The sequence below is a fragment of the Motacilla alba genome, chromosome 19 (assembly GCF_015832195.1).
Source record: "Motacilla alba alba isolate MOTALB_02 chromosome 19, Motacilla_alba_V1.0_pri, whole genome shotgun sequence".
Taxonomy (NCBI): Eukaryota; Metazoa; Chordata; class Aves; order Passeriformes; family Motacillidae; genus Motacilla; species Motacilla alba.
The window spans coordinates 10,677,575-10,702,497 of NC_052034.1; the positions used below are offsets into that span (position 1 = coordinate 10,677,575).

General features: G+C 51.1%; 1 protein-coding gene across 2 annotated transcripts in view; it reads left to right on the plus strand.

Annotated features, from left to right (window-relative positions):
* LOC119709819 (transcription elongation factor SPT4-A) overlaps positions 1-24,923 on the plus strand; it is a 63,655-nt gene that overhangs the window by 32,157 nt on the left and 6,575 nt on the right. For both annotated transcript variants that reach the window (XM_038158058.1, XM_038158057.1), the window contains 7 exons: positions 9,451-9,573; positions 13,985-14,059; positions 15,417-15,548; positions 16,056-16,157; positions 16,840-16,995; positions 17,512-17,614; positions 18,077-19,585. In XM_038158058.1, the coding sequence (XP_038013986.1) occupies positions 9,451-9,573; positions 13,985-14,059; positions 15,417-15,548; positions 16,056-16,157; positions 16,840-16,995; positions 17,512-17,614; positions 18,077-19,585 (2,200 nt within the window). The remainder of the gene's footprint in view (positions 1-9,450; positions 9,574-13,984; positions 14,060-15,416; positions 15,549-16,055; positions 16,158-16,839; positions 16,996-17,511; positions 17,615-18,076; positions 19,586-24,923) is intronic.

A 24,923-nucleotide genomic window follows, 5' to 3' on the forward strand; every position in this document is an offset into this window, starting at 1 on the left:
CCCCCCAGTGCTGGCCAAGAAGGTTCAGCAGGGCTGGCTCCTCCACCCCAAACCCATCTCCTGCCGGCAGCTTTTTTCTGGGGTGACTCCTCCATTCCAAGCCCATCTCCTGGCTGCAGCTTTTCCCTGGTGAAAACAGCTCCATGTGCAATTGTAACAAACGTTTCACTTGTGAACTGGTAAAGCTTCTCTAGACCATTCCTGGTTTCTCCAGAAATGGCTGCAATGTTGGTTCAGGGCCATGTCAGGGTCCTGACAATTCCAGGCAATGATGTTTCATCTTCAGAAGAGTTTTAGAGAATTTCCCAGTCCACATCAACCTCTGGAGAGCTCTTTGTCTCTTTCCAGGAGAAGTTCAGCCCTCCTGGAGATGTGTGATGCTTCAGAAGAAGTTGTTGCTTAATTTGCCCCAAAAGTAATTTTCTTGTCAGTCTTTGCTCTTCTAGATCCACTTCCTCCTTTCTAGAGGATTGAGAATGTTCCTTCTGGCATCAGTTGTCAAGGTTTTAACTTTGAAACCCATTGTAAAAAGCTGGTGGTTGAGGAAAAGTACCCAGTGGCTGCAGTAAAGCAATCTGGGCTCAGGTGAATCTATGTGGCCAATCACTGCAGAGCTGCTTTCAGGGTCAGAGCTGTCTCAGGTGTTTCAGTTGTGGGAGTCCTCATGTGTTTGTGCCACTCCTGAGCTGTTCCCAAGGGACCTCTGTGCTTGGAGAAGTGAGAGAGCTGCCAGCACAGCTTGGGCTTTGCCAGTGCTTTGAGGGCTGCAGAAGAGCAAGACTTGTGTGAGTTCTGTGGGACAGTTTTAACCTCCCAGCCACTGCCAGCACACTACAGAGGGGCGTGTCAAAGAGGGTCTTCAAGGATGGTGATGGCTCCAGAGTGGGGACAGATTGGGCCTTCCAAGGTATTTGAGGTGAGCAGGTCACTGTGGGTTGGATGTTCTCTGGGGAATCTGGGATCCAGACTGCCTGCGGAGTGCTTGAGGCATAGGAGCATGAGGTGTTCTCCCGTGACTTGGGCCAGCTTGCCTTTACTTCCATTTAGTGCTGTGAGTCAGGGCTGACCAGACTCCCTTTGTCTTTGATACTCTGACATGGATGTGTGGAGCAGACAGAGACAGTTTAACCAGACATTGTTATGGAACTTTGCCAGAGGTTTCCTTGCCAGTCCATACAGTCCTCATGGTGGCTGGGCCAACAGAAGTGACGCTTGGCTTCCCTCATGTGGGATTTCTCTGTCCGCAGGGGAGCAAAATTCAGCAGAGCTGTCAGTGAGGGGCATTTGAGAGTTTTCTCCAGCCCCATGAGAATCATTTAGGTTGGAAAACCCCTCCAGTACCATCAAGTCCAGCCTGTGCCTGATCCCCACCTTGTCACCAGCCCAGAGCACTCAGTGCCACGTCCAGGCCTTCCTTGGACACCTCCAGGGATGAGAATTCCATCATCTCCCTAGGCAGCCCTTTCCAAGGCCTGACCGCCCTTTCCAGGAAGAAATTCCTCCTGATGTCCAACCTGACCTTCCCCTGGCACAGTTTAAGGCCATTTCCTCTTGTCCTGTCCCTTGTTCCCTAGGAGCAGGGCCTGACCCCGACCTGGCTCTTTCAGGGAGTTGTAGAGAGCGACAGAAAAGATCCAGACCACCTAAACTGTCTAATCCTGCACGTGTGGTAATCAAATAAACACCCCTCTTGGGTTCAGCACTGCTCTTCATTGCTCACCAGCTTGGTAATGAAAAGGAGAGGGAAAAACAGTAATTTCTTGATTAGGGACTGATTGGTTGTATCAAACCCTCAGGCCCTGCTGACTCTTGACTTGGGCCAAAGGTCTTGAAGTTCATGAGCATGAGTAAGGGCACAAGCATCTTGTAGGTCCTTTGTCTCCTCTCCCACCTCTGGCCATTCCTTCAAGGGACTTGGATGGTTGTCTGAGCTGTTAGCACATTGAGGTAGGACCTGAGTCTCTCTAAGAATAATGCATCTGTTATCAGTGATTGTGTTTGTCTGTGACTCACATGTGGGTAAGGTGTGTTTACTATTATAACAGCTCTTGAAACTTTATGCAGGTAACTTTAAAAAGCCCCATATCCTGATGGCTGAGCTTCATGCCCAGGAGTCATGGAAGTAGAAGTTTTCCCTTGGGCCTCTTGAAACACTTTGCTGGTTTTTTTCCAGCCAGCCATTTCCATCTTCTTTGTGGCTAAAATCCACTTCATCTCCCTGCCCCATCCCTCCTCATCCTCCCATGTCCTTCTAGCAGTGTCCCACAGCACTTTCCAGCTCTGCTGTCGCTGTGTTTCAGCCTCCTGGCAGCATCTCCAGTGCCTGTGGTAGTGTCCTGTCGTTCCTGTTGCTGTCTCTGTGAGTAGAGTGGAATGGTCTTGAGGTAAGAGTGGCTTCTGTTCAGCTGGTAAAGCTGGAGAGTTCAGGTGAACTGGGAAGAGCCTTTCGTACAGCAATAAAGACATTCACACAGTCTTATTCACAAAATCACTGAGGTTGAAAAAGACCTCGAAGAGCATCAAGTCCAACCTGTGACCAATCCCTACCTTGTCACCCAGCCCAGAGCACTGAGTGCCATTCCTTGGACACCTCCAGGAATGGTAACTCCACTGCTTTCCTGGGCAGCCCTTTCCAATACCTGACATGAAGAAATTCTTACTCATGTCCAACCTGAACCTCCCTGGACACAATCTGTAGCTGTTTCCTCTTGTCCTGTCACTTGTCTGGGAGAGGTGTCTGATCCTCACCTGGGTCCAGCCTCTTATCAGGTTGAGCTTTAGGGCAGGCTGGGAGAGGAGGATCTGGTGACTGGGTTGTCCCAGCAGGGTAGTGTTGCTGTCAGGAGCATTCTACAGTGACTGAGAAGTGCACATGGTCTGTTCCATCCCAGCTGTGCACGGTCCCTGGAGGTGTCCCTCGTGCCAGCAGCTGGGACACTGCCTATGCTCTGTCACCTCTGGGAGATGCACTGTGCAAGTGCAGATCTGGCTTTTAGAGCTGAGACATCTGCCCTCCTCCTTCCCACAGGAATCCTGTCTCAGGTGCCCTGTTTCCATCTTCTCATAAATCCAGCAGAGGATCTTGACCAGTAATCCTTACATCCAGGCTAGTGATGGCAGCAAAGATGGAGAGGGTGATAGGAGACCACTTCCACTTGCCTTTGGAAGCCTACAAAGGTATACAAACCTTACTTAGCTCAGAGGCTCACTGACAGAATTCCAACAGGGAAGAGGTGTCTTGACCCAGACATATCCACAAATCCAGGAATATCCATATCCTGCCTCAGAAGCTCATGCTGGGTGATGTTGTGGTGTGTCATTTTTATTGCAGATGATGTAAAGTTGGTATGGTCTGTTCACCCCTGTTCACTCCTGTTACATGGTTCTGCCCTGGTTCTCCCCTCCCCATCAGTTCATGCCAATCCCCTTATCTCCACCCCAATTGTCCTTATTTGTGATAATTCATTACTGTAACCCCTCCCCAGACCCCTATCCATCACTCAGCGTCCCCTCCCGTTGTTCCAGAATCTTCTGCTGTTCCCGTCGAGTGATTGGATTAGGAGCCGGGGTCCCGCCCCCAGTTCAAATGCATTTGTTACCCCAGCAGTCACTCCTTTGTATCCCCCCACCCCCCTGTTTTCCGATTGGAGCTGGGTCCAGTTCCACCCCTGTTTTCCGCCCCCTTTATAACCCCGTGTAGCTGGCTGCCCGGGGTCCCCGGTCGGCTGGTCCCCCTGATGTTCAATAAAGCCGGATTTCTGCCCCCGGACGGAGTTCCTCTTTTCTTCAGTTTGCCGCAGCTGCCTCTAAATATTCCAGCTAGGCACCCTCTGGACACCGCAGTGCCTCTGGAGAGTGCCCCCGGTGCTGGCTGTGTCGGAGCTAGCCGCCGTCGATCCTGCTCTCCCAGCCGGGAGTAGAGGGACATAGTGCAGCAGGGTGACAGTGACATGAGAGCTGGGTGAAACCAGCAGCGGGCAGTGGGTGTCTCCATGGATGCATGGACGTGGCACTACAATGTCCAAGATGCTCCATGTCACCAAAGGTGCTATTATGGTGCCCTAGGCTCCTTCATCCCCTCACTGCCAATTTGGCTGTAGCTCATCTGTGAAGGAGCTTTTCCACAAGGCATTTCATCCACTCAAGGCTGTGGCACCAGTGGCATGTGGAGAATGGTCCTGGCATGAGATGGACAATGGTCCTGGCATGAGCTGTGGTAGGGGAGGCTTTGCTGTCCTGAACAAAATCCTTGCACCCTTCTCTTGGCCCTGCATGTGTGAGCATTCCCTCAAGGTCTTGCATGGGATTCTACCTGCTGGAATACTGGCGAGAGGAGGGGAAGGAGAACTGATGCTGGGACACAGCCAGAAGTCACAGTACTGTCCCACAGATAAGGCATCAGATGGCTCTGCTGGTGTTCTGGGCACAGATGCTATCCTGGCTCTCTGACACCACTGACCACGAATCCCAGCTATATTCTGGAGTTTGGTTCCTAGATTAAATATTCGTGGCAAAACTCTTCTAGTGAGGAGGTGAGTGCGCAGCCCGCGGTGCTGCCTGGTGAGTGCAGAACCCCGTGTGTGCCCCAAAATGTGCATAGCACAGGCAAATCCCAATGGATAATCCTCTGCAGCCCCCTGACTGCAGCAGGCTTGCCCACGACCAGGCTGGTGTCCCTACCTTTGCGTTTAACAGCTCTTCCCGATGTTTTGATCCAGGAATTCTTCATATTTTTAATGAGTTTCTGTAGCTTTAACATATCCTACCTGTAGTAAGCTAAAGAATTCTTGTTCACCTAATCACTTGTACAGAAGTCTCTGTTTGAGATGGAATGAGCAGAACTCCTCGTAACAGTCAAAATGTTGACACACTGCAGCTTTATCTAGTGGATTTTCATTTTTCATTTGTTTTTTACAGTAATGCCTGTTTGCTTTTTGACTGCTTTGGGTGATTCAACAACGGTTTCCATAAAACTCCCCGCCGTGACTCCAAGCTCTTTCCTGTTCATTAACGGCTCACCTAGAGCTCATCCCTGTGTAAAATACGTGGATATATTTTTTCATATTTGCATTTTTAATATATTGTATCACTCCATCAGTCAGTAGCATGAGATCCTTTGCTAGACAGTTTTAATATTTACCAGCTTGGATTTTTATGTGTTACTGAAGTGTTCAGTCATTTCACCATGGCTCCCATTTTCCATGTGGTTTGTGAATATTTGGACAACAGAGTTTGCCTTGGGACTGTCCTGGTGAGTTCATTGTAAGGGCTGCCCTGCTTTCTTCTCTTTTTAGTCCTGAAGATCATAGAACCATTGAATGGTTTGGATTGGAAAAGATTTTAAAGCTCATCTCATTCCACTCCCTGTCATGGGCAGGGACATCTCAGGGTGCTCCAAGCCCCGTCCAACCTGGCCTTGGGCACTGCCAGGGATCCAGGGGCAGCCCCAGCTGCTCTGGGCACCCTGTGCCAGGGCCTGCCCCCCCTCCCAGGGAACAATTCCTTCCCAATATCCTGTCCATCTCTGCCCTCTGGCAGCGGGAAGCTCTTCTCCCTTGTTCTGTTGCTTCAGGCCCATGTCCAAAGTCCTTCTCCCTGAGCAGTATTGCATAATATTCCATTGTCTTCCATACCCTTGACCTTGCAGAAGAACAGGAGTGGAGACACCAGAGTCTGGCATTCATGGAACTACCTTGAGTCTCACACTCACTGACTGCTTTGAGGAACCCTGTGGCTCTGTGAACCATCCCTTTCCTTTTTCAAAGCTCTGTTAGTTCTTCTCTTCATTAACCTGGCTTTTCTTTTGGCAGGGAAGTCAGCATTATCAATCTGCCATTCCCTGCATTGCTCTTGACTCCTTCAAATGCATTTTGGTATTTGCTGCCTGCAGTTCTTCTGGAATTGGTAGTCAATGTAGTGAAGAGTTCAGTCCAGGATTTTTCTCAAGCTCTTTGGTGAACACTCTCCTGTCCTGTTCTCTTCCTGTCTTTTCCATGTCAGTCCTATGGGTTGGTTATACCATTTCTCCTGCCACTTCAGATCAGATCAAATTTTGATTCCTTCCCCATGAAGAAAGCATGGGAAGTGCTCTGAGTTCCCTTACAGAGAAAACTGAGGATTTTCTCCGAGTCCTTTTTCAGCCCTTGTCCCTCAGGACTCCTTGGTGAACAGAAAGGAGAACAAAAATGTTTAAAGGCTCCCGGGGGAGGAAAAAAAGAGCACAAATAATCTCTTTTCCCATGGGCATGGTTGATTCAGTGAGAATTAATAGGCTCAGGCTGGAGCAAAAGCGACTCCAGTGAGGCACTGCAATGCACTTTCTGATGTGGAGGAGAAGGGAGTCCTGCAGTGAGTGAGGAGTCTCCCTTTTTGGAGGTCTTGAAAACAGGTTGAGCAAGTGTCTCAGAGGAATGTTTTATGTCTGGCCGATCCTGCCTTCAGGCAGCAAAGTGGGCTAGATGACCTCTCAGGGTCACCTTTTTTCCTTCTGTTTTCTACGAGAAGTTCCCAAGTGGGAATTGTGCACCTCTCTATGCCTGATTCCCCAGGACATTTCCCCATGTTTCGGCTGCTCAGTGCAACCTGTGATTCATGCTGGTGTGAACTTCAGTATTTTATGAGTGGTACTTTGGACAGAAAAGGTAGAAAATAAAGAGAAGCCATAAGATAAGGAAACAAGAAACCAAAAAGGTGATACCAAACAGATAGGGATGAGGAGGAGCTCTGTGTCTTTTCCGAAGATGTGACAGGTGGGATGTGGTGACAGAGACAGAGTGACAAAGCCGGGGTCACAGGTTGACAGCGTCTTACCAGGGCCAGGGTGTGGACAGAGCTGCGGGGCTGAATCACCCAAGAGTGAGTCCAAACCCTGCCAGCTGATCCCAGCCTACCACTGGGATCCCGGGAGCACAGAGGCAGGCAGGGATTGTCCTGAGAGAAGGATCTGGCAGAACAGCAATGTGTGTTCCACCAGGGAGCCCTAGCTGGAGCAGCATAATAACCCCAGAGGTCACGCTGCTGACTGGGAGCCCCTGGGAGCAGGCAGTGCTGGAACAGGAGTGTGGTGGGATTTAGGCAGCATGTATGAAACCTCTCTGATTTTGGGTATGAACATATCCCCTCTCTCCAGCAATGGGATCTTGTTGTCTCCTAGATCAGATAAGGGTTCGTAAGGGGCCGTTGCCCTGTGGCTGTGGCAGTCGGTGCTGCAGAGATGCCCCGCCCAGCAGAGAGGGGGAATGCCGTGCCTGGGAGCCCATCTGCAGCCACAGATCCAGGAGGGAGCAAGGGATCCTGACTCTGCAGCCGCAAGCACGCATGAGGCATGAGTCCTCTGCACTGAGAAATCTCATAGTATTTGTTTTTCCACATCATCCTTAGATTGTTTTTGGAGTCTACTCTTGTCCTGTGAGCACAGTGTGCAGCCAGGATCCCTCACTCATAATACTAGGGACAGGGCAGTGGGAATGCCAAGAAATGGTGTTGAAGGATGTAGAAAGTAAGACCCATGTCTTGCTACTGTGCTGCTGCTGGAGGAGTTGACTGTACAGCAACAAACAGGAGAAGGAGCTGAGAGGGGGAAAGGGAAGAGGTCTCTGGAACAGAGATTAATGGAGTGTGTGGTTGTGGCGGATGGTGCCTGTGTCCCTGCCCCAGGAATGTCCTTGAGCTGCCCTTGGGCATTGCAGGGTGCTGAGAAGGCTCCTGGGCTCAGCCTCCAGCCTGATCATGTCTGTGAGGGACCCAGCACAGAATAACGAGGGTCCACTACTCTGCCTCAGCTCCATGGACAGCTGCCCATGTGGGAAGGGTCTCAGATGCAGGTATCAGCAGGTCTTCTCCAGATTTATCATCTGAGTCTTGCTCCAGAGTGACTGCCACCATTTTCCATATGTTCCCCACGCACATTTGGAGGCGCAGCCGCTTTGCCTATTGCTCATATTCCTGGTGTTCATCTTAATCACGGAATGGCCTAGGTTGAAAGAGACCTTAAAGCTCAACATGTTCCCCCCCCGCTATGGCAGGGACACCTTCCACTGTCCCAGGCTGCTCCAAGCCCCATCCAGCCTGGCCTTGGACACTTCCTGGGATCCAGGGGCAGGCGCAGCTTCTCTGAGCACCCTGTGCCAGGGCCCCTCACCCTTATGTTGGGATCAGACCCAGGAATCCTAGTCACAGAGAGGCTGCTCCAAGCTCAGCACACAGGACTGCCAATGTGCCTTGAGTCAGACACAGCTCCAAGATCCTTCCCAGCTCCCCCAGGCTCCAGGAGCAGCCCAGGGAAGGCTCCAGTGGGGTCCCTCTGAGCTGTTGGAGCTATCCTGAGACACACATTTCCTGTTTGGTGTTTTTCTGTGGCTGTGACAAGTACATATTAACCCAAAGCCATGATCACATCTTAAGCCCAGCTCCCAGCCAGGCAAGCAGAGCACAAAGCGATGCCGTTCTGAATCCAGCGGTATCACAGGCACTTGGACGCTGTGTCAGTGTTGGTCAAGGCAGCACCTGTCAGTGGTCCGAGGGAGCAGGGGCTTTTTGGGAGCTTCTCTGACTGCTCTGAGCCGTAACAGATCTGATTGTTTCCCTGAAAACCTGGACTTCTAGAGTTTGTGGTGCTTGGCTTGGTACAATTGCATTCTATCTGATATCCTGTTGTCTGAAGTCTAAGCTGTAGCATCCCAGAATGGTTTGGGTTGGAAGAGACCTTACAGATCATCCAGTTGTCCCCACTGCTATGGGCAGGGACACCTTCTACTAGTGTTTTGACAAAAGGATACAAACTTTTACTTTAAAATATTTCAAATTTCACTGAAATCCTTTGCTTTTACTTTGGTTTTAAGCAGTTCCAGACATGATTAGGAGTTGGATACAAACTCACGGCCACAGACATTTGCACTTAGGCATTAGAATAAGTTGGTCTCCATGCTATCATCCTAGGATTTGATAATTTTAACTTACTTTCATAGTTTTGTTAGACTTGTTTTCATTTTGCTGCCCAAGACTTGGTGCTACCAAAAACAGCTCTGTGGCTTTGTGGTGTCTCCCAACTCTGCAGTGCTGGGTGCTTGTGGGTGTGGGATTGATGCTGAGTTATATCACTGCACAGGCAGCAAAAAGCCTCCCCGTGACTGGCAGCAGCATTCCTGGCACTTTTCTAATGGGTATAACCCCGGGATTGAGGGGATTGTCTGCCAGCCACCTTCCTGGGAAGCCCAGTGATGGGGGGGGGGGGGTCAGTGGGGCACAGCTTAGGCAGTGACTGTTCTTTTGCATCATTCAAAGTCTCACTGGCTCGGGCAGGGCCATGGGATGTAGCAGTGTTATGGTGACACCCAGCAGGTGGGGGTCCTGTACCTCTGGGCAGGTCCAGAGAGTTTGCAGGGTGGGCTTGAGCCTCCTTTGCTGTGCTGAGCCCTAGGATCTGAGTTTCCCCTTGCTTTTATTCTGCAGTCCCACCCACTATCCCTGTGCAACACCAGCGAGGATGAACACACAGAATCGGGATTCATCACCATTGTCAAGCTGGAACAGCCGGATCGGGATCCCAACCCCTGCCTGTCCCTGGCCAACAAGGTAAGTGCAAAAATGCCTGAAATGGCATCAGCCTGGGAAGTGAAACCTATGGTGCAGCGAAGAAAAGGGGAGGAAGAGGCAGCAAGGAAAGAGCTGTTGGGAAGTAGAGAAAAGGACAAGGACAGAGCAGGGTCCTTGGCAGAAGCAGTCCTTGGCAGAAGGGGTCCTTTGGGAGAGATGCTGTGCCAGCCGTCCCAAGCACCCATCCCTTGACCTTTTGGACTGCCCGACTTTGTAAAAGGTGTGGAGTTCCCACTAGCCTGGCAGCTCTAGGATGGTCAGACCTTACCCAACATCCCACACTCTTAGCTGCCTTGTGCCTCTCCTGTTTTACAGCCTCACGCTGCTTCCTGGTCTGTGTGATTTGTGTTTCTCTGTGTTGTCTGGCCTGTGGGAAAACATGGGCACAGAAAACATCTTCTGTGGCTCTGTTTCAAAAAATAATGCTGCAATACTTCACTGGATGAGGCATGGGAAGAGTCGGTGCTGAGCAGTGAGATAAATGCAGACCAGCTGAACTCTAGTGGTGGGTCATGACTTGTTAACAGTTCGTGCCCTTGGAGATCTCAGAGGTCTTTGGATCAGGCACCTCAGTGAAACAGCACTTCCTGTGCCAAAAGCTGAGGTCAGTGGTCCAATTCTCTGGTAATAAGGAAGTCAGGTAGGAACAAGGGTCATTTTAAGCCTTAAAATCTTTGTGATTCTGATTAAGTTGCATGGATAAGGATGACATTGGCTTTTTCTTTTGATTGTCTCTCTACCAAATGTTGGGCTATTTTCCTGCTTGTGCAAGTGTTATACAAGCATGAAAATCCCCTTGTTCAGCTGTTCTTGGCTTTACCTGGATTGTCTTCAGGTGATTTCACCCTGTTGCCTTCCTGCTGGTAGGGGGGGAATGTGGTGGGGATGGTGACAGGGTTCTTTTCCATGTTCCCTACAGCTCAGCTGAAGAAGGAAGGCAAAACTTGTACCCAGTGTTTGCTCCTGCACAACAGGAGGAGGGTTGGTTTTTTTTTCATGGAGGCTGTGGCATCAGAAGTAAGGAAAGGGATGTGATTCCATGGTGGATTTGCCGTCCCAGGGCTGGTTCCCCCTGGCTGCACAGGCAGACAGGCAGCAATACCTATCCCTTCCTGGGTTGTCCAGCCCAAATTTGGGATGCTGCTGGTCTGGAGCTGGTGCCAGATGTTGGCATGAGCCAGTGTGATGGAGTTGGTAACCTGCTGTCAGTTCCTCCACACCTGGAAAATGGCCTGGGCCCACCTGGGCAGCTTGTGACAGACACAAGGAAAAGGGCTGGGCAGATGCCTCCAGCTCTGCCATGTCCATCCAGATGTGACCATCACATGGCGGTGGTGCCGGGATGCCCCAGGATGTTTGGGCAGTGCAGCTGCTGTGGAGGATCATGAACAAGAGGACAAAGCAGCTGCAAAAAGGCCCATCCTTCATTTCAGAACGTTAAAAGGTTTCAAAACTTAGGCCATGTTGGATAGAGCTTGGAGCAATCCGGTCTAGTGGTAGGTGTCCCTGGCTGTCACAGGGGGTGGAATGAGATGAGCTTTAAGGTCCCTTGCAGCCCAAACCATTCTGGGATTCTGTTTCGCTAGTTTTGTCCTTCATCTTTGAGACTGTGATCACAGCACTGGAAGTACCAGTATGTTGCTGAGTCCATGGATGAGCTGAGGAAGGTTGGCATGGGGGAGACAAGACATGGTGCATTGCTGCACTCTGCTCATCCACCTGGATCCCTTCTCCAGGACTCCTAAACCCCCCAAAGCAAACAAACCCTCAGTTCACTGGGTAGACTGAGTTCACTGGCCATCAGTCATCACTGCTACTCTGTTACCAGAGCCAGATCCAGCACTGGATTTTGATATCCAGCTGTACATGACAGCAGTTGCAGTCCTGCAGGTGTTCCTGCCCTAAAATCTCACCAAGGGAGGCTCACAGTCCTTCTCCCATAAACAGGAGTAATTTAGTCATGAAATAGAATAGATGCTTCTTAAGCTGGTGACATCCCTGGGCTCTGCCTTATATCATGGATCCTCCATCCCCTGCAATTCCTCCCTGTCTGCTTCTCCAGCCTCCTGAAGCCTCTGCCAAGCTCCCTCCCTCTAACATCGTACAGATCAGAGAATCACAAAATGGTTGGGACTGGAAGGGACCTTAAAAGATCATTGCGTCCTGAGCCACTGCCATGGGCAGGGATGCTGAGGTCTCTTCCTCAAAATCCCAGGACCACATTCCTCCTCTGGAGCAGGGTTATAGCTGTGGGATGTGGCTGGTGCTGAGTGGAGCTGGAACCTTGTTTTCCTGGCAAGTGTGTCTTGAGGGCAGAGCTTTGCATGTGGAATTGAAGGGCTGTATCAATGATGGTAAAAATAGCCATGTGCAGAGTGTTATCACAACCTCTGCTTCAGCTGTCACCCAGCCAAGCCCTGCACACGGACAGCCCTGGCCAGCCCAGCACACGGAGAACTCCACCAGCCACCTGAGGCACTTCCCTGCTTCCTAAATTCTGTCACTGCTTCAGCTTCCAAAACTAAAACCAGCGGGGAAAGCATTAGAGGAGAGAAAGGCATGGGAAGGACCTCTGGAACCAATTCAAAGTGATTTATTGTTCTTTCTGATCATAATTTGTAAATTTTTGGGGGGACTTTTTTTTTATTTCTGAGTGAACCGGTGATTGCAAGCCTGGTTGTCAGACTGCTGAGACCTCCAAAATCGGCCTGTAAATACCTATTTGCACCAGAAGTGTTTCAGTCCTAAAAGAGGGAGCTCAGCTGTGCCACGTGGCTGAAGAGATACAGTGCAAACACAGCTAACATTGAGAAAATTACTGTATCAAGCAAATTGTGAAAGGCTTGAACAGAATTACAGAATATCTTGAGTTGGAAAGGAACCCCAAAGATCATCCAGTCCAGGCCCTGGCCCTGCACAGACACTCCAACAATCCCACCCTGTGCATCCCTGAGAGCGCTGTCCGAACACTCCTGGAGCTCTGGCAGCCTCGGGGCCGTGCCCATTCCCTGGGGAGCCTGGGCAGTGCCCAGCACCCTCTGGGGGAAAAACCTTTCCCTGATCTCCACCCTGAACCTCCCTGACACAGCTCCAGCCGTTCCCTGGGCCCTGTCCCTGGTCACCAGAAGTTGTATCCTTTGCAACAGGAGTCAGAAAGATGTTGGGAAAAGTCATTTGTTCAGTCTCAGTTGTTCATTGCCCCATAGTCAGCGTCTTTAGCAGGATAAGATCATTGTAGAGCTGTTTGTTGTTCATCAAAGCCCGACTATCAGATGGAATCACCTCCCTGAAAGTTTTCTTCCCCTGAAAGTGCTGGCAAGCACTGGGGTTCCTTCGATCCTAGGCAGCACCCCAGTCTCTGATCCCTGTCCCGAGCCTTGATCCCACTTTTCCAGCTTCCCTATGAGTGTTAAATCCCATCAGCAGCTCAGAGCCTCCACCTCTGCCTGTTCCTGACCATCTGCAGCTCCATTCCATCCTGGTACCCAGACCCAGGCCCCCACTGCTCCTCGCCGAGGTGACCTGGGAGCAGGGATGGAGCTGGCGCCCCTCAGCTGCGGCGGGAACGCCGCATCCCTTGGCCTGGCTGGCTCCCTGCGCCTGAGAGCGCGGCTGAGAGCGGGCAGTGCCCCATGGCCCCAGCCGGCTTTGGCAGTGCTGCTCCTGTTTGCTCAGGACGCGCGGCTCAAAGGGCTCCACCTGAGCTACCACGGCCCGGCCCAGCCCAGCTCACCTTCCATCTCCCGGGGCTGCCTCTACCTTCCTGGAGAACTCCAGGCGCTGCCTGCGAGGAGGCGCGAGCTCCTAGCTAGTTACCTCATCAGGGTGCCATGTGTGCTCGGCTGGGTGGGTCTTTGAGCCCTCCCTTCCCTCTGGGAAAGCCATTGAACTGCTAATCCTAGAGTAGACCTGCAGCCCTGGCTCCACCTGAGCTTCTCCCTAATGAGCAGGTAGATCCAGGGAGAGCAGCATGAGTGGGAGTCAGGCCCTCTGACAATGGACCTGTGGGAGTTTCTGCTGTCTGTGGAGGTCAGCAGGGCTAACGGGACTGCACATCCCTCCCCAGCAAATCCAGCTCTGAAACAAGGGAGCAGCTGGCATGCTGACAGCTGGGGAATGGTTAGGTTTGTGTTTTGCTGGGACTGCAATACCACCAAGTAGTTCACCTCCACAACTTTAGGAAGAATCACCTGTGAGCTGCAGGGCTCTGGCAAGTGTAGGCACTACAGCCCAACACAAGTCAGGAACTGAGGTAGGAACGGTTTCCTCAGTCCAAACAGGTGCTTCTTTCTCCAGAGAAGAGCCCAGGAGGCAGACACGGATCCAATGGCAGGTGTGGACACAGGGTACAGTACAAAATGTCCACTAAAGCTTCTGTTGTTTTGGACAGGCAAAGCTGGCAGGGGAGCGTGGAGCCCGTGCGATCCTTTTTGACATCACTGATGATGAAAGTGCTGCTGATCAGGTACAGACCCCAGTGATACCCTCAACTAAAACACAGTGCTCCTGTCCCATCCCAAAATGTGCTCAGGGCACGACCCCCTAGCCACCAGTGGGAGGTCCCAGGAGAATACTGCTGGTGTTGGGTGTTGGCTCTTACCCCACACAGACACTTTCCATGGCACATCCATGCTCTTAAAAGACATTGTCTGGTCAATCAAACTTTTCTGTGAGGAGCTGGATGTTTCCTTTTGGGAAGTCATAAATTTCCCCATCCCACATAGTCCAGACAGCCCAGTGTACCTCAGGAAAGGTGATTTCTCAAGTTTCCAAGCCAACCTGCTTTGCTGTTGAGGCAGGTTTAAACTTGGTTAGGACACCTCCAAAGGTCCCTTTCCCCAGCACTGTTGTCATCTCTGGAAGGGAATCAGTTCCCTATCCAGATAATCCAGGGATGTGAAAAGCATCCAGTTTTAGGTAGGGAACAGACAGGGGAGCTGGTGCCTCACCTCATCCAAGCTCTGGGCTGACTCCTTGCTGGATGCATCCCTCGTGGCTCTTTCATGCACATACATCTTAATTTCTGGTGCCAGAGAAGCACAGCAGCAAATGCAGGTCCATGAGGTGATGCCAAGGTTGCTCAGATCCCAGTCTCTGACCGCTACCCCGAGCCTTGGCTCCCAGTTTTCCAGCTTTCCCATTTGGTACACAAAAGCCAAGAGCATCAAATCCTATCAACAACTCAGAGCCTTCGGCCTTGCCTTCATGGTCTTCTTGACTGTCTGCACCTCCATTCACATCTCCATCTCTGTCCACCAATCTTTGGATTCTCCCAGGGTATGGGAAGGGGTTACTAGGTCTGATGGCCACCCTGAGTAGGTCCGTCTGGAGAAGAGCAGGCTCGGACACTTCCTGAGCCAGCCTGTGCCATGCTGCCTGGACCACAGTGGAAAACTGCCAGTGCGACAAGCAGAACAAGCAGAATGTCCCTAAGGAGGAGGGGAACTAGATGGGTCCAGAGCAGAGGAAGCGTTTCTGTGGTGAAGGCAGCACTCGGCAGTGCTGTTGGCACTTTATCAGGGAAGAGGAGGAACCAAGAGCTTTTGCACAGGGGCTTGAAAGGAGCTCAAGAGACACCACGAAATAGCTGGTTGTGCATGAGGAGTCACCAGCAGGGAAAATTAAGAAATCCATGCTGGAAAATTGATAAAAGAGAAACTTCCATCTGATTAATCATAGAGGGATAGTGTAAACTTGCGGGAGCAGTCAGTCTCTGAAGTGTTGCAAGAAGCATCATGAGGAATGGACTTGCCTGGGGGGTCGGGATCATCCTTGTTTCAGGCTGTTCTGGATCAGCCCTCACTGTGTTTGTTTCTTTGCAGCTGAGGAAGCCCAGAGGCCTGAGCCAGCCCGTGGTCCTGATCAGGGGCCATGATGCTGAGCTCCTCATGGGCGTCGTGAACAAGAACAGAGAGGCCCACGTGAAGATAGAGGTCAAGGAGCCACCAGCTTGGGTGAGAGACACATGATTCCCACTGCCTCCTGTATCCTCCCTCCCAACCTGCTAGGCTTTCCCAGAGAGGCTGAGCTTTCTTCCTCAGGGATAGAGATCACAGTCTGTTGCAGGAGTTGTCTTTAGCATTCAGACCTGCTGCAAGTAAGGGCTCAAAAGCACTTTCAGCTTACTTAGTTTCTGTGGCTTTAACGTCATGAGTGAGGCAAGGGGATTCTCTGTCTCTTCAAGTAAAACCAAGCCTTGATTTTCTCATCTTGTGCTGCCTTAGACCATGGTCTCAAGGGAGCTGCAGTGCTGCAAGACAGAGATATTCTGTTTTTGTATGGATGTGCAGAAAAGACTGAACCATTTTTAATTTTACCTGTAAAAACCAAAGAGGAGGAGCTTGACAAAGGATATTTCCCAAGACTGATGGTCCAGAAAAGAAGGAGATTCCCCTAGCCTCTAACTCCCACCAAGAATAATTTCTACACAAGAGTAATTTCTATCCTGTTTTGTCCAACAGCCAGACTACGATGTGTGGATTCTTCTCACAGTGGTCAGCACTGTGGTCGTCATCATTTTGATTTTTGTTGTCCGCACAAAGTGCCAGCTGAACAGGACTCAGGTAGGGATCTCACAGAACGGACGTGTCTGAGCAAACAGGAACAGGAATACAGGAAAAGCAGGAACCTTTTGGGAGGGGAAATGGGCAGACAGTGATAGGACAGGGAGAACAGTTTTAAACTAAGAGAAGAGCTTTAGATTAGATGTGGGAAGAAATTCTTCCCTGTGAGGGTGGTGAGGCCGTGGCACAGGTTGCCCAGAGAAGCTGTGGCTGCCCCTGGATCCCTGGAAATGTCCAGGGCCAGGCTGAATGGGGCTTGGAGCAGCCTGGGACAGTGAAAGATGTTCCTGCCCATGGCAGGAGAGTGGAATAAGATGAGCTTTAAGGTCCCTTCTAATCAAAGAAATTCCTTGATTCTATAATTGTATGATTTAGTATTCTTAATAGAAATTACCAAATGAAATAATCATCTTCCCAGAGTCAGATGTATTTTCATATTTGAGCCTATCCCATTTGTCCCATAGAGAGATAATCCTTTGGGGATCAAAAATTCAGCACTGCTGAGTGATTTGAATGTCTAGGGCCAGATGTCTCTTGCTAGTGACAAAGCCTACTCTGGCTGAGTCAGCTTAGACAGAAAGTCACCTCTGCAGAATGTCCCCAAATTTCTGATAATCCCATTTTGAATATGGGAGGGCAGAGTAAGGCTGAGCCTCTCCTCAAGCCCTGTCTGTCTCTGCAGGACTCGGTGCAGCAGCAGACCCTGCAGGCCATCGGGCAACTGGCCACACGCCGCTACCATCCCCGGGCGCGGCCGGCCCCGCGCTGGGACTCAGCCAGCAGCTGCAGCTCCGCCCCGGTCTGTGCCATCTGCCTCGAGGAGTTCAGCGAGGGGCAGGTAGGGTTTGGGCAGGACTGCTGCCCTCATGGCTCTGGCTTCCCAGGGGGAGGGTGTCAGCAGTGGAAGCCGAGAATGGCAGGAGCTGGAGGCATGTGAGATGCTTCCTTCTGAGCTCCTGAGTGCTGGAAAGTGCTGGGCAGGCACATCACATCCATGGAGGTGTGCCTGCCCCTGGGCTATAAAGCCTCTTGCTGAAGTCATGTCTCTAGGCAGGTCTCCAGCTGTGGCTGTGGGGTAAAATGCCCATATTGAAATAGGGTAAAATTTAGTTTGCTGCTCCAGAGCACCCAGCCTGAAATCTCCCTATTCCCAAGGGTTTGCACCACCACTCTGGATGTTCACAGAGCAGGACTGGAGGTGCTCCACAGCCTCCTCTATGCACAGTTGGGTTGCAGATCCCTCACTGTTAGACGTCTGTCCATCCTTCAAGGCTCACTTCCATCAAGAAGGACCCATACAGGTCTTGGAACATGGTTCTCCTTGCTCATCCTCCTCCTCTCCACTTCCTTCTAGGAACTGCGGATCATCTCGTGCTCCCACGAGTTCCATCGGGAGTGTGTTGACCCTTGGCTGCAGCAGCATCACACGTGTCCACTTTGCATGTTCAATATTCTTGGTAGGGCTCAGACATGGCATTTCCTGGCTGAGGAAATTAGTTATTCTTGGGAGAGTTACTCTTGGGAGATGGATCAGCAGGTCCTCGTGTCCCTGTGCACAGAGTGGACGGGAGACTGTGTGCATGGAGAGGAGTCCCTTGCCTGTGAGCCCACCAGGGTACAGCAAGGTGCTGGGTTTGGGCTGGGACCTGCAGCAAGAGGAGGGATTCCAGTCCTGAGACCTGTGGGGACGGGAAGCTGGGATCTGGGGGTTGCGGCAGCAGGGAGAGTGTGCAGGACCATCAGGGTGGTTTGGTGGTGGCAACGAGGAGTTGCAGAGTATGGGGTGGGACATGGGGCTATGGTAGGAGGGCAGTGAAGCATCAGTATCAGGGTTGCTGTAGCTGGGCTTTGGGACATGTGCTGGATGCTCCCTTCTGGACTGTGGGATGTGTGGTGTATACTCCCTTCTTTCTCCACAGCCAGAGACGCAGGGGACCAGGCCATGGCTGCCAGCTCCAGGCTGGTCCCTCAGGACATGGAGCCTGGGCGACGACTCCACCTTTTCCGCCAGCATCCGGGACATGCCCTTTACCACCTCCCACAAGCATATCCTCAGAGGAACCTCAGGAGCTTTCCCCCAGAGTCAGCCCATGGCAACCCCTTCTTCCGCTCTCCAGAGCTCTCCCAGCTGGATTTTGGCACCATCCACTACATGCCCTACAGACCAGCCACCTCCCTACTGGCCTGTGGCCATGTGGCCCCACTGGCTCCGGGCTTGCTGGGGCAGCAGCACCCCAACCCCTCAGCATGTGGGCAGGCGCTGGCACCCCACAGGACATGTCCCCTTCAGCCTCAGCCCCCCTGCCTGGCACCCAAGGCAGTCGCGACACAGAAGCAGCACCGTATTCCCACCCTGCGCCGAGGGCTTGGCCATGGGCACCAGCACAACAGCAGTGGCTCTGGGGAGAGCTATCTCACGGAGCACAGCGGGTACCTGGCCGACGGGCCAGGCAGCGACTCCAGCTCAGGGCCCTGCCACGGCTCGTCCAGCGACTCCATGTTGAACTGCACAGACGTCAGCCTGCAGGGCATCCATGGCAGCTGCTCCACATTCCGCAGCTCCCTCAGCAGCGACTATGATCCCTTCGTGTACTGCAGCTCCGAGGGTCCCACCACGGACCACTGTCAGGAGCAGCTGCGGCTGCCCAGGGAGAGGCGGCCCCGGTCCTTGGACCTGATGGTGCCCCAGGGGTCTTCTCCGGCCAAGCCCCAGGTGCTCAGCCACGTCCACTACCACCACCACCAGCACCACCACTACAGGCAGGACGTGGAGTGCCCCCCTGGGCGAGCCGGGCAGGGGCCTGGGCCACGCAAATCCCGGTATTCGGGGACCAAGGGTGCCTTCCACAATGCTCGGACACAAAAGAGAACTGAGAAAAGCTATCACTCTCAGCAGCCTCTGGAAAGCAGTGCTGTGCTGCAGGAGGCAGCTCCAGCAAGCCAGCCAGTCTGTCCCCAGGAAGGCCAGGAGCCCCCTCACGCCCCCTCCACTTCTCCAAACAGGCTGGACTTCAGTGTAGATGCCAACAAACAACTGGGAGCTGTCCCACTGTCCCCCAGACACAGCTTACAGAGCAGGCATCACCAAAGGAAAAGAAAGTGTCCCCTGGAGCTTGAGCCCGCTCTCCTGCCCAAGGACTCAGCCGAGCCTGGAGCCTGTGACATTCACCTTCCTCCTGGCCATCCCGCTGGCTACCGCTGCTCTCCCGAAGCCCAGCCCCTGATCCCAAGCGCTCCCCTGCCCAGTGGCTCCCGGCCGCTCTGGAAGTATTTAGTGCCACAGTCCAGCTCCGAGCTGAGGAAGCAGGAGGAGGGGCTGTCAGGACAGGAGAGAAACTGCTCAGTTCCTGCGGATTTCTCAAGGATGTGCACCCCCAGACACAGTCTGAGTGTCCGCCTTCACTGCCCATCTCAGCAGGGTGGTCAGGGTAAGTCTGGTCTTTGCCTCTACTGACAGCAAGCAGGTGAATGAGGAGGGGGTTTGCTGAAGGAACTCCAGCTGCCAGGACACCTGGTACCTTCCTGATGGGTTTTCCTACAGGAGCACTGACTGCAGGAGCATTCCAGAGCTCACCTGTGAGGGTGGCGGCCTGAATGATGAGCAAGTGTGTTAAAGAGTGCACCAAACCCTGAAATACTACAACTGAGAAATAAGGTGGCTAACTTTAATTAAACATCTCTAGCAGCTGGAAAATCTCCCAGAGGAAGGGGTGGGACCGCGTTTCTCAGTGTCCTTGCACCAGTCTTGGGTGTCTTAGTGGCAGAGTCGTTATTATTAAGGCTTTTTGGGCTCCAGTTGTTTTAGCCAAGCCCAGCCAAGCCAGCTAACTGGAATCAGTGAGAAAGGAAGTGTGTGTGGCCCAGGGTAGTAGAACAGACTAATTGAGTTGCTCGATTTGCACATCTCATTTCTCACCTGCCTCTGTTGCGTGGGAGTTGCTTTTTAGTGTCTTTTGGAAATCAGATGTAATTAAAGTTTGGCCTTCTGCCTAACTGCTGCGCTCTCTCACAAAGACAGGGAAAATGCCTTTGAGACGAGTGTCTTTGAAAGAACCTGAGTTTAGCTCCCTGAGTCTTGCTCTCTCAGGTCCTCTGAAGGCAGCAACCTGCAAGTCAGCAGGGACAGGTGCTAGCTGGGAGCAGAGCCTGGCTCCCTTCCTCACCCTGCCACTGACTCATTGCAGGTCCTCGGGCAAATCCTTTTGATTTAGGTACCAAACACAGATCTGGCTAATTTCTGTTACAACACTGGCCTTAAACTTGTGATTCACTGTGCCCATTGTGCCACAGAGATAATAACTTCCTCCCAGTGCTTGTCTATCCAGCCTCACCCCACGCCCAGGCTCCTGGTGCTGCGGAGGCAGTGGGGCAGGGGAGGCTGGATGGGCATCGTCCTGGCTCCCTGCAGCCTTCTGGCCTCCCAGACTCCCAGGAACAGATATTTTTCCCAGGTGCAGAAGTGCCTGATACTGCAGATGGGTGATAGGGAGGTTCTTCCAAGGCCTGCAGGGATGCTGGTGTTTGGAGAGATAAGGAGGCATCAGGGCAGAGATGTTTCTGGTTGCAGGGAGCTCTGAGTGCCGATGCCCTCCCAGGGTACTCCTCGTGGAGAGAGCCCTCCTGGCTCAGGGCAGGCTGCTCAGGGCCTGCTTTGAGCTCCCAAATGAACCTGGGAGGGCTTCAAGAGCAGGAGTCTGCACTAAGCACACCAAGCCTTCATTCCCTCTTCACTCCCCATTCCAGCAGGTAGAAGGACCAGTGTATCTGAAAGTGCTGTGAATCTATGTCTGTTTACTGCAGTAGCTTCTGTGGATGCTTTCAGGACCACCCAGAGAGTCAGAATTCCCTTGCAAGATTGAGAGACTACACAGATTCAGGATTTAACTTTATTAAGAGCAGAGGACACAGCACAGAGCTTGTGCAAGGCTTATGCAGAAAAGTCACCAAGCTGAAAACATTGCTTGATATAACACAACCTCTGAATTATAATCACATTGGTTCTTTATCTTGAGAAAGGTATAAATCAATAGAGAAGTAAAAAAGAGCAAAGAACAATCTCAGTAGACAGTCCCATGCAAGCAGGACACAAAACACAAACGAGATCAAGGAAAAATGCATCTCGGCCTCCAGATAAATGGCATAAGGCTAAAAATAGAAGTGGATGAATTAGAAACCCCAGCTTTAAATTAAAGTTTTGACATAAACTTCTCAGAAACCCAGTTTAAAAGAAAAGCAAACAGTGGGACCCTGTAATTCCTAGATGAAATTACAGGGAGAGAAGTGTGTGTCTCTTCTGGTTGCATGGGAGAGACACTACACTAAGAAGAGTGTGAAGTCCAGTGACAAGCAACACAAAAATCCCCAGTTGCCCCTGAGTAGAAGGAGGGTGGCATTAGGGTTATAACACTGTGTCAGCACAGGCTGCAAAGAGGAGCCTACATAGACAGGAGAGTCTATGAGAATATTGCTAAAATAAGCAGTCAAAAGATGCTTTTGAACACAAGGACCATGCACAGCCCCAGAAAAGGGCTGGTCAAGCAGCAGGGCAGAGAGGGCACTTGGAAACTGCTGTTCCAGAGCCAAGGTGTGGCTGGAGAAGGAAATTGGAACAGAGCTGGATGCCAAGTGAAGTACAGAGCCGTGGAGAGACAGGCTAGGGAATATTGCTGTGAACAGCTTGTGTAGAGCAGACTATTAATGCAAACGTTTTCAGCTGCATTGGAAGGGAGAAGGCTGTCTGGGGTTCTTCAGATCTAGGGAGTGACAGAAGTCTGAGGGATGTTCAGGGGCTGTAAGTGCAGAGCAGAAGAGCAAACTGCCTTTATTGCATTAGTGATCACCAGGGGAGTGCTCAGGGAGGTTCTCACCTGACACAGCTCCATTCGGGCGGGGGGGGGAGCAGAATCCCTCATGAATCAAATCACCAGTTTGAGCACTTCCGAAATACAGTGGAGAGTAACAAATTGCCAGGGGTACAGATTACTCACTGGGCATCCTGCAGGTCTCAAGCACACAGCTGATAAATCCTGAATGCAACCTCTTATCCATGCCCAGACCGAGGAGGAAGAGCTGAGGGCAATGAGCTGGAAATAGCTGAAGCCACAGAATGATGAGCCTGACTTTCCAGCCAAACAAATTGTTAAAAATTCAAATACAGGGTCTGACTTGTAGGCACATGGCTGAATGTGAAAACCAGGAGAGGAGGCAACCCAGTTTTTGTAGGGAGAGATAACACCTGGCAGATCTTTTAGGGGAAGGAAGCTCTGAAAGGATAAAAGGGAAGGTGCTCCCACAGGTAAATAACTCACTGAAAAAGGAGACAAGAGTGCGGATCAGACTTAATGGAGGGGAATTACTCAGAGAAGGAGAGAAGTGGAGTTCTGCCACTATATGAACCTTCCAGCAAGCTCATAAATATTCTGGACAAGGAGAGGAGATAGCAAAGTGTATAACATATAAAATCCATCAGGATGTCAAGCATTGGATACAGAGTGGATACAGCACTGGATACAGAGTATTACAGGAGGATCGACTGCTGCTGAGCTGTTGAGTGAGAGAGTGGTGGATGAAATCCCCTGTAACTAGCACAAAATGCCACACATGAGCAGAGCCACTTTTAAGTAAAAATCACAACATTATTGTTATTATTATTGTTGCTGTTATTATCATTAGCTGGCTGGGAACTATGTGTAACAAACAGAAAGTGCCTTTATGCAGCTGTGTAAGCCTGTGATGATCTCACAGCTGCTGATCACCAAAAGGGGTGGAAAAAGAAAGGGAAATAATGTCTGCCCCCTTGGAAGAAGGGCAGAAATGTATCTGGTACAATCCCAGCGCTATTTTTTCCTAAGAAAATAGAAAGAATAGTGAGACTTTCATGTGGGAAAAAAAGTTATCAGCAGAGAATAGGGAAGAGAGGATACGAAATAAGGAGAGCCAAGGAGAAGGCAGATGAGAGAGTACTTAGAACAAAGTAATTGATGGCATCAAATGGGAACCAGAAGCTTTAAAACACCCAAAAGGCAACACATGGTGCGTAGTGAAACTGGTGCTGGTTGCCCCCGGGATGTAGATGCCAGAAATAAAGTGGTTTTGAAAGCCCAGATCAAGAGGTAGCAAATACAGAGATGCAAATCCACCCTCTGGCTCAGGAAGTTCCTAAACCAGGGCTTCCAGAAGCTGCTGGTGCTCCTGTGGGATGCAGCACCCTCCAGGTGTGTGCTAACCTCGCCCAGCTGCCAGGTGAGGCTGAATCTTGGTCCACTGCCCCTGGAGAAATTCCACTTGTGCAGGCAGTGCCATGCACTGGCATCACAGTGAATAATGCTGTGGATGATACCAAAGAGCCTTACATGATCTTGGAGTTTATGCCTCTTCCTTGAGCACCTCCATCAGCCCTTCTTGGCAGGCTTTGCATAAAGGTGCATCCCTGACTCTTCTGTTGTCTGGAGAGACCACACCTGGGAGTCGTGTCCCTGGAGAATCAATCCTGGAGCAATGCTGATGGGTCCTCTTAAGGGAAGACAGACAGCCGACAGTGAGTTCCAGCTGGATGGCTTCCTGAACCGCCCTGGGAAGCATCCCAGAACAGCCACATTACTCTAGCACAGGCTGATGAAATCTCTTGATTTCTCTCCCTGTGAAAGCTCACCTCTTGCAGTGCTCTCAACATCCTCCTCGTCTCCTCCCTCCTGCTCATCCTGAGTCCCTTTTCCTGCCACATCGTTTAACCTTACTAGGGAGGGAGAAAGGGATTAGAGGGCAAAAAAAGACCACCTTTAAAACCTAACACCCAAAGAACATGATTTCTGTGGTGTCATTAAGGTGTGCTCCAGGTTGTTGCCCTGCCGTGGCCAGTCCACCAGCCAAGGTGTTCTGAGCCCTCCCAGTTCGAGATCTTTTCTTAGCACAAGCAGGGGACACTTATGCAGGCACAGCTTTCAGAAAATATTTTAGTAATGCTATTTGAGACTGAAGGCATGTGAACACAGAGGGCTTGAAGCTGGACAGTCTCTTTTTGGGTTGCACATAAGCTGGTGACAAGGGAAGCAGTTGGAAATGGCTTATTCCACATACTTGTGACTCAAGTCACAAATGCAAGAGATGCTTACACTCCATCTTCAGGTACTATGGCTGTGCTTGCACATGTGTGTACATGTATAACATCATGTACATTCATTTTCCCACATTGATTAGCTACACTTTTCCAATCAGAATCTCATTTGTTAGTTTTCTTCCCACATACTTAATTTTCAAGGCTCTGCTCCTACAGCTGGAGCAGATATATAGGTGATATATAACCAACAAGAATCTGTTGTGACTGTTCTGAAAAGCTGTTTTGAATTGCCCTCGATGAATCTCTAAGAGGGCATTTCTTTCCTTTGATCTCAGAAACATTCAGGAGAAGCAAGATAGGAAAAATAATGCCTGTTTGCCTTTGCTGGCCAATGTTGACCTTGTGTAAGAGTTCTGGGCAGGCTTGAGAGACATCTGGGAAGGAACTGTGGTGTGTGTGACAACAGGCAGTGACTTAGCTGTCTGGAGCAGTGACTTGGATGTACCTTTTTAGGCAGCCCTTTTGTTGGATGTTTCCAAGTAAACTGCTCAGCACCTGCCTATCAATAATTCTCCAGGCAGAAGGGGCTGGAAAGAGCCTGGACCTGAGCTGGGCTCAGAAGCAATTTGTGCAACCTCTCAAACACTGTGGAACATGTGTCATTCCTGTCTTGCATCACTGCTCCCTGCTCTTACTGCCTGGAGTTTCTG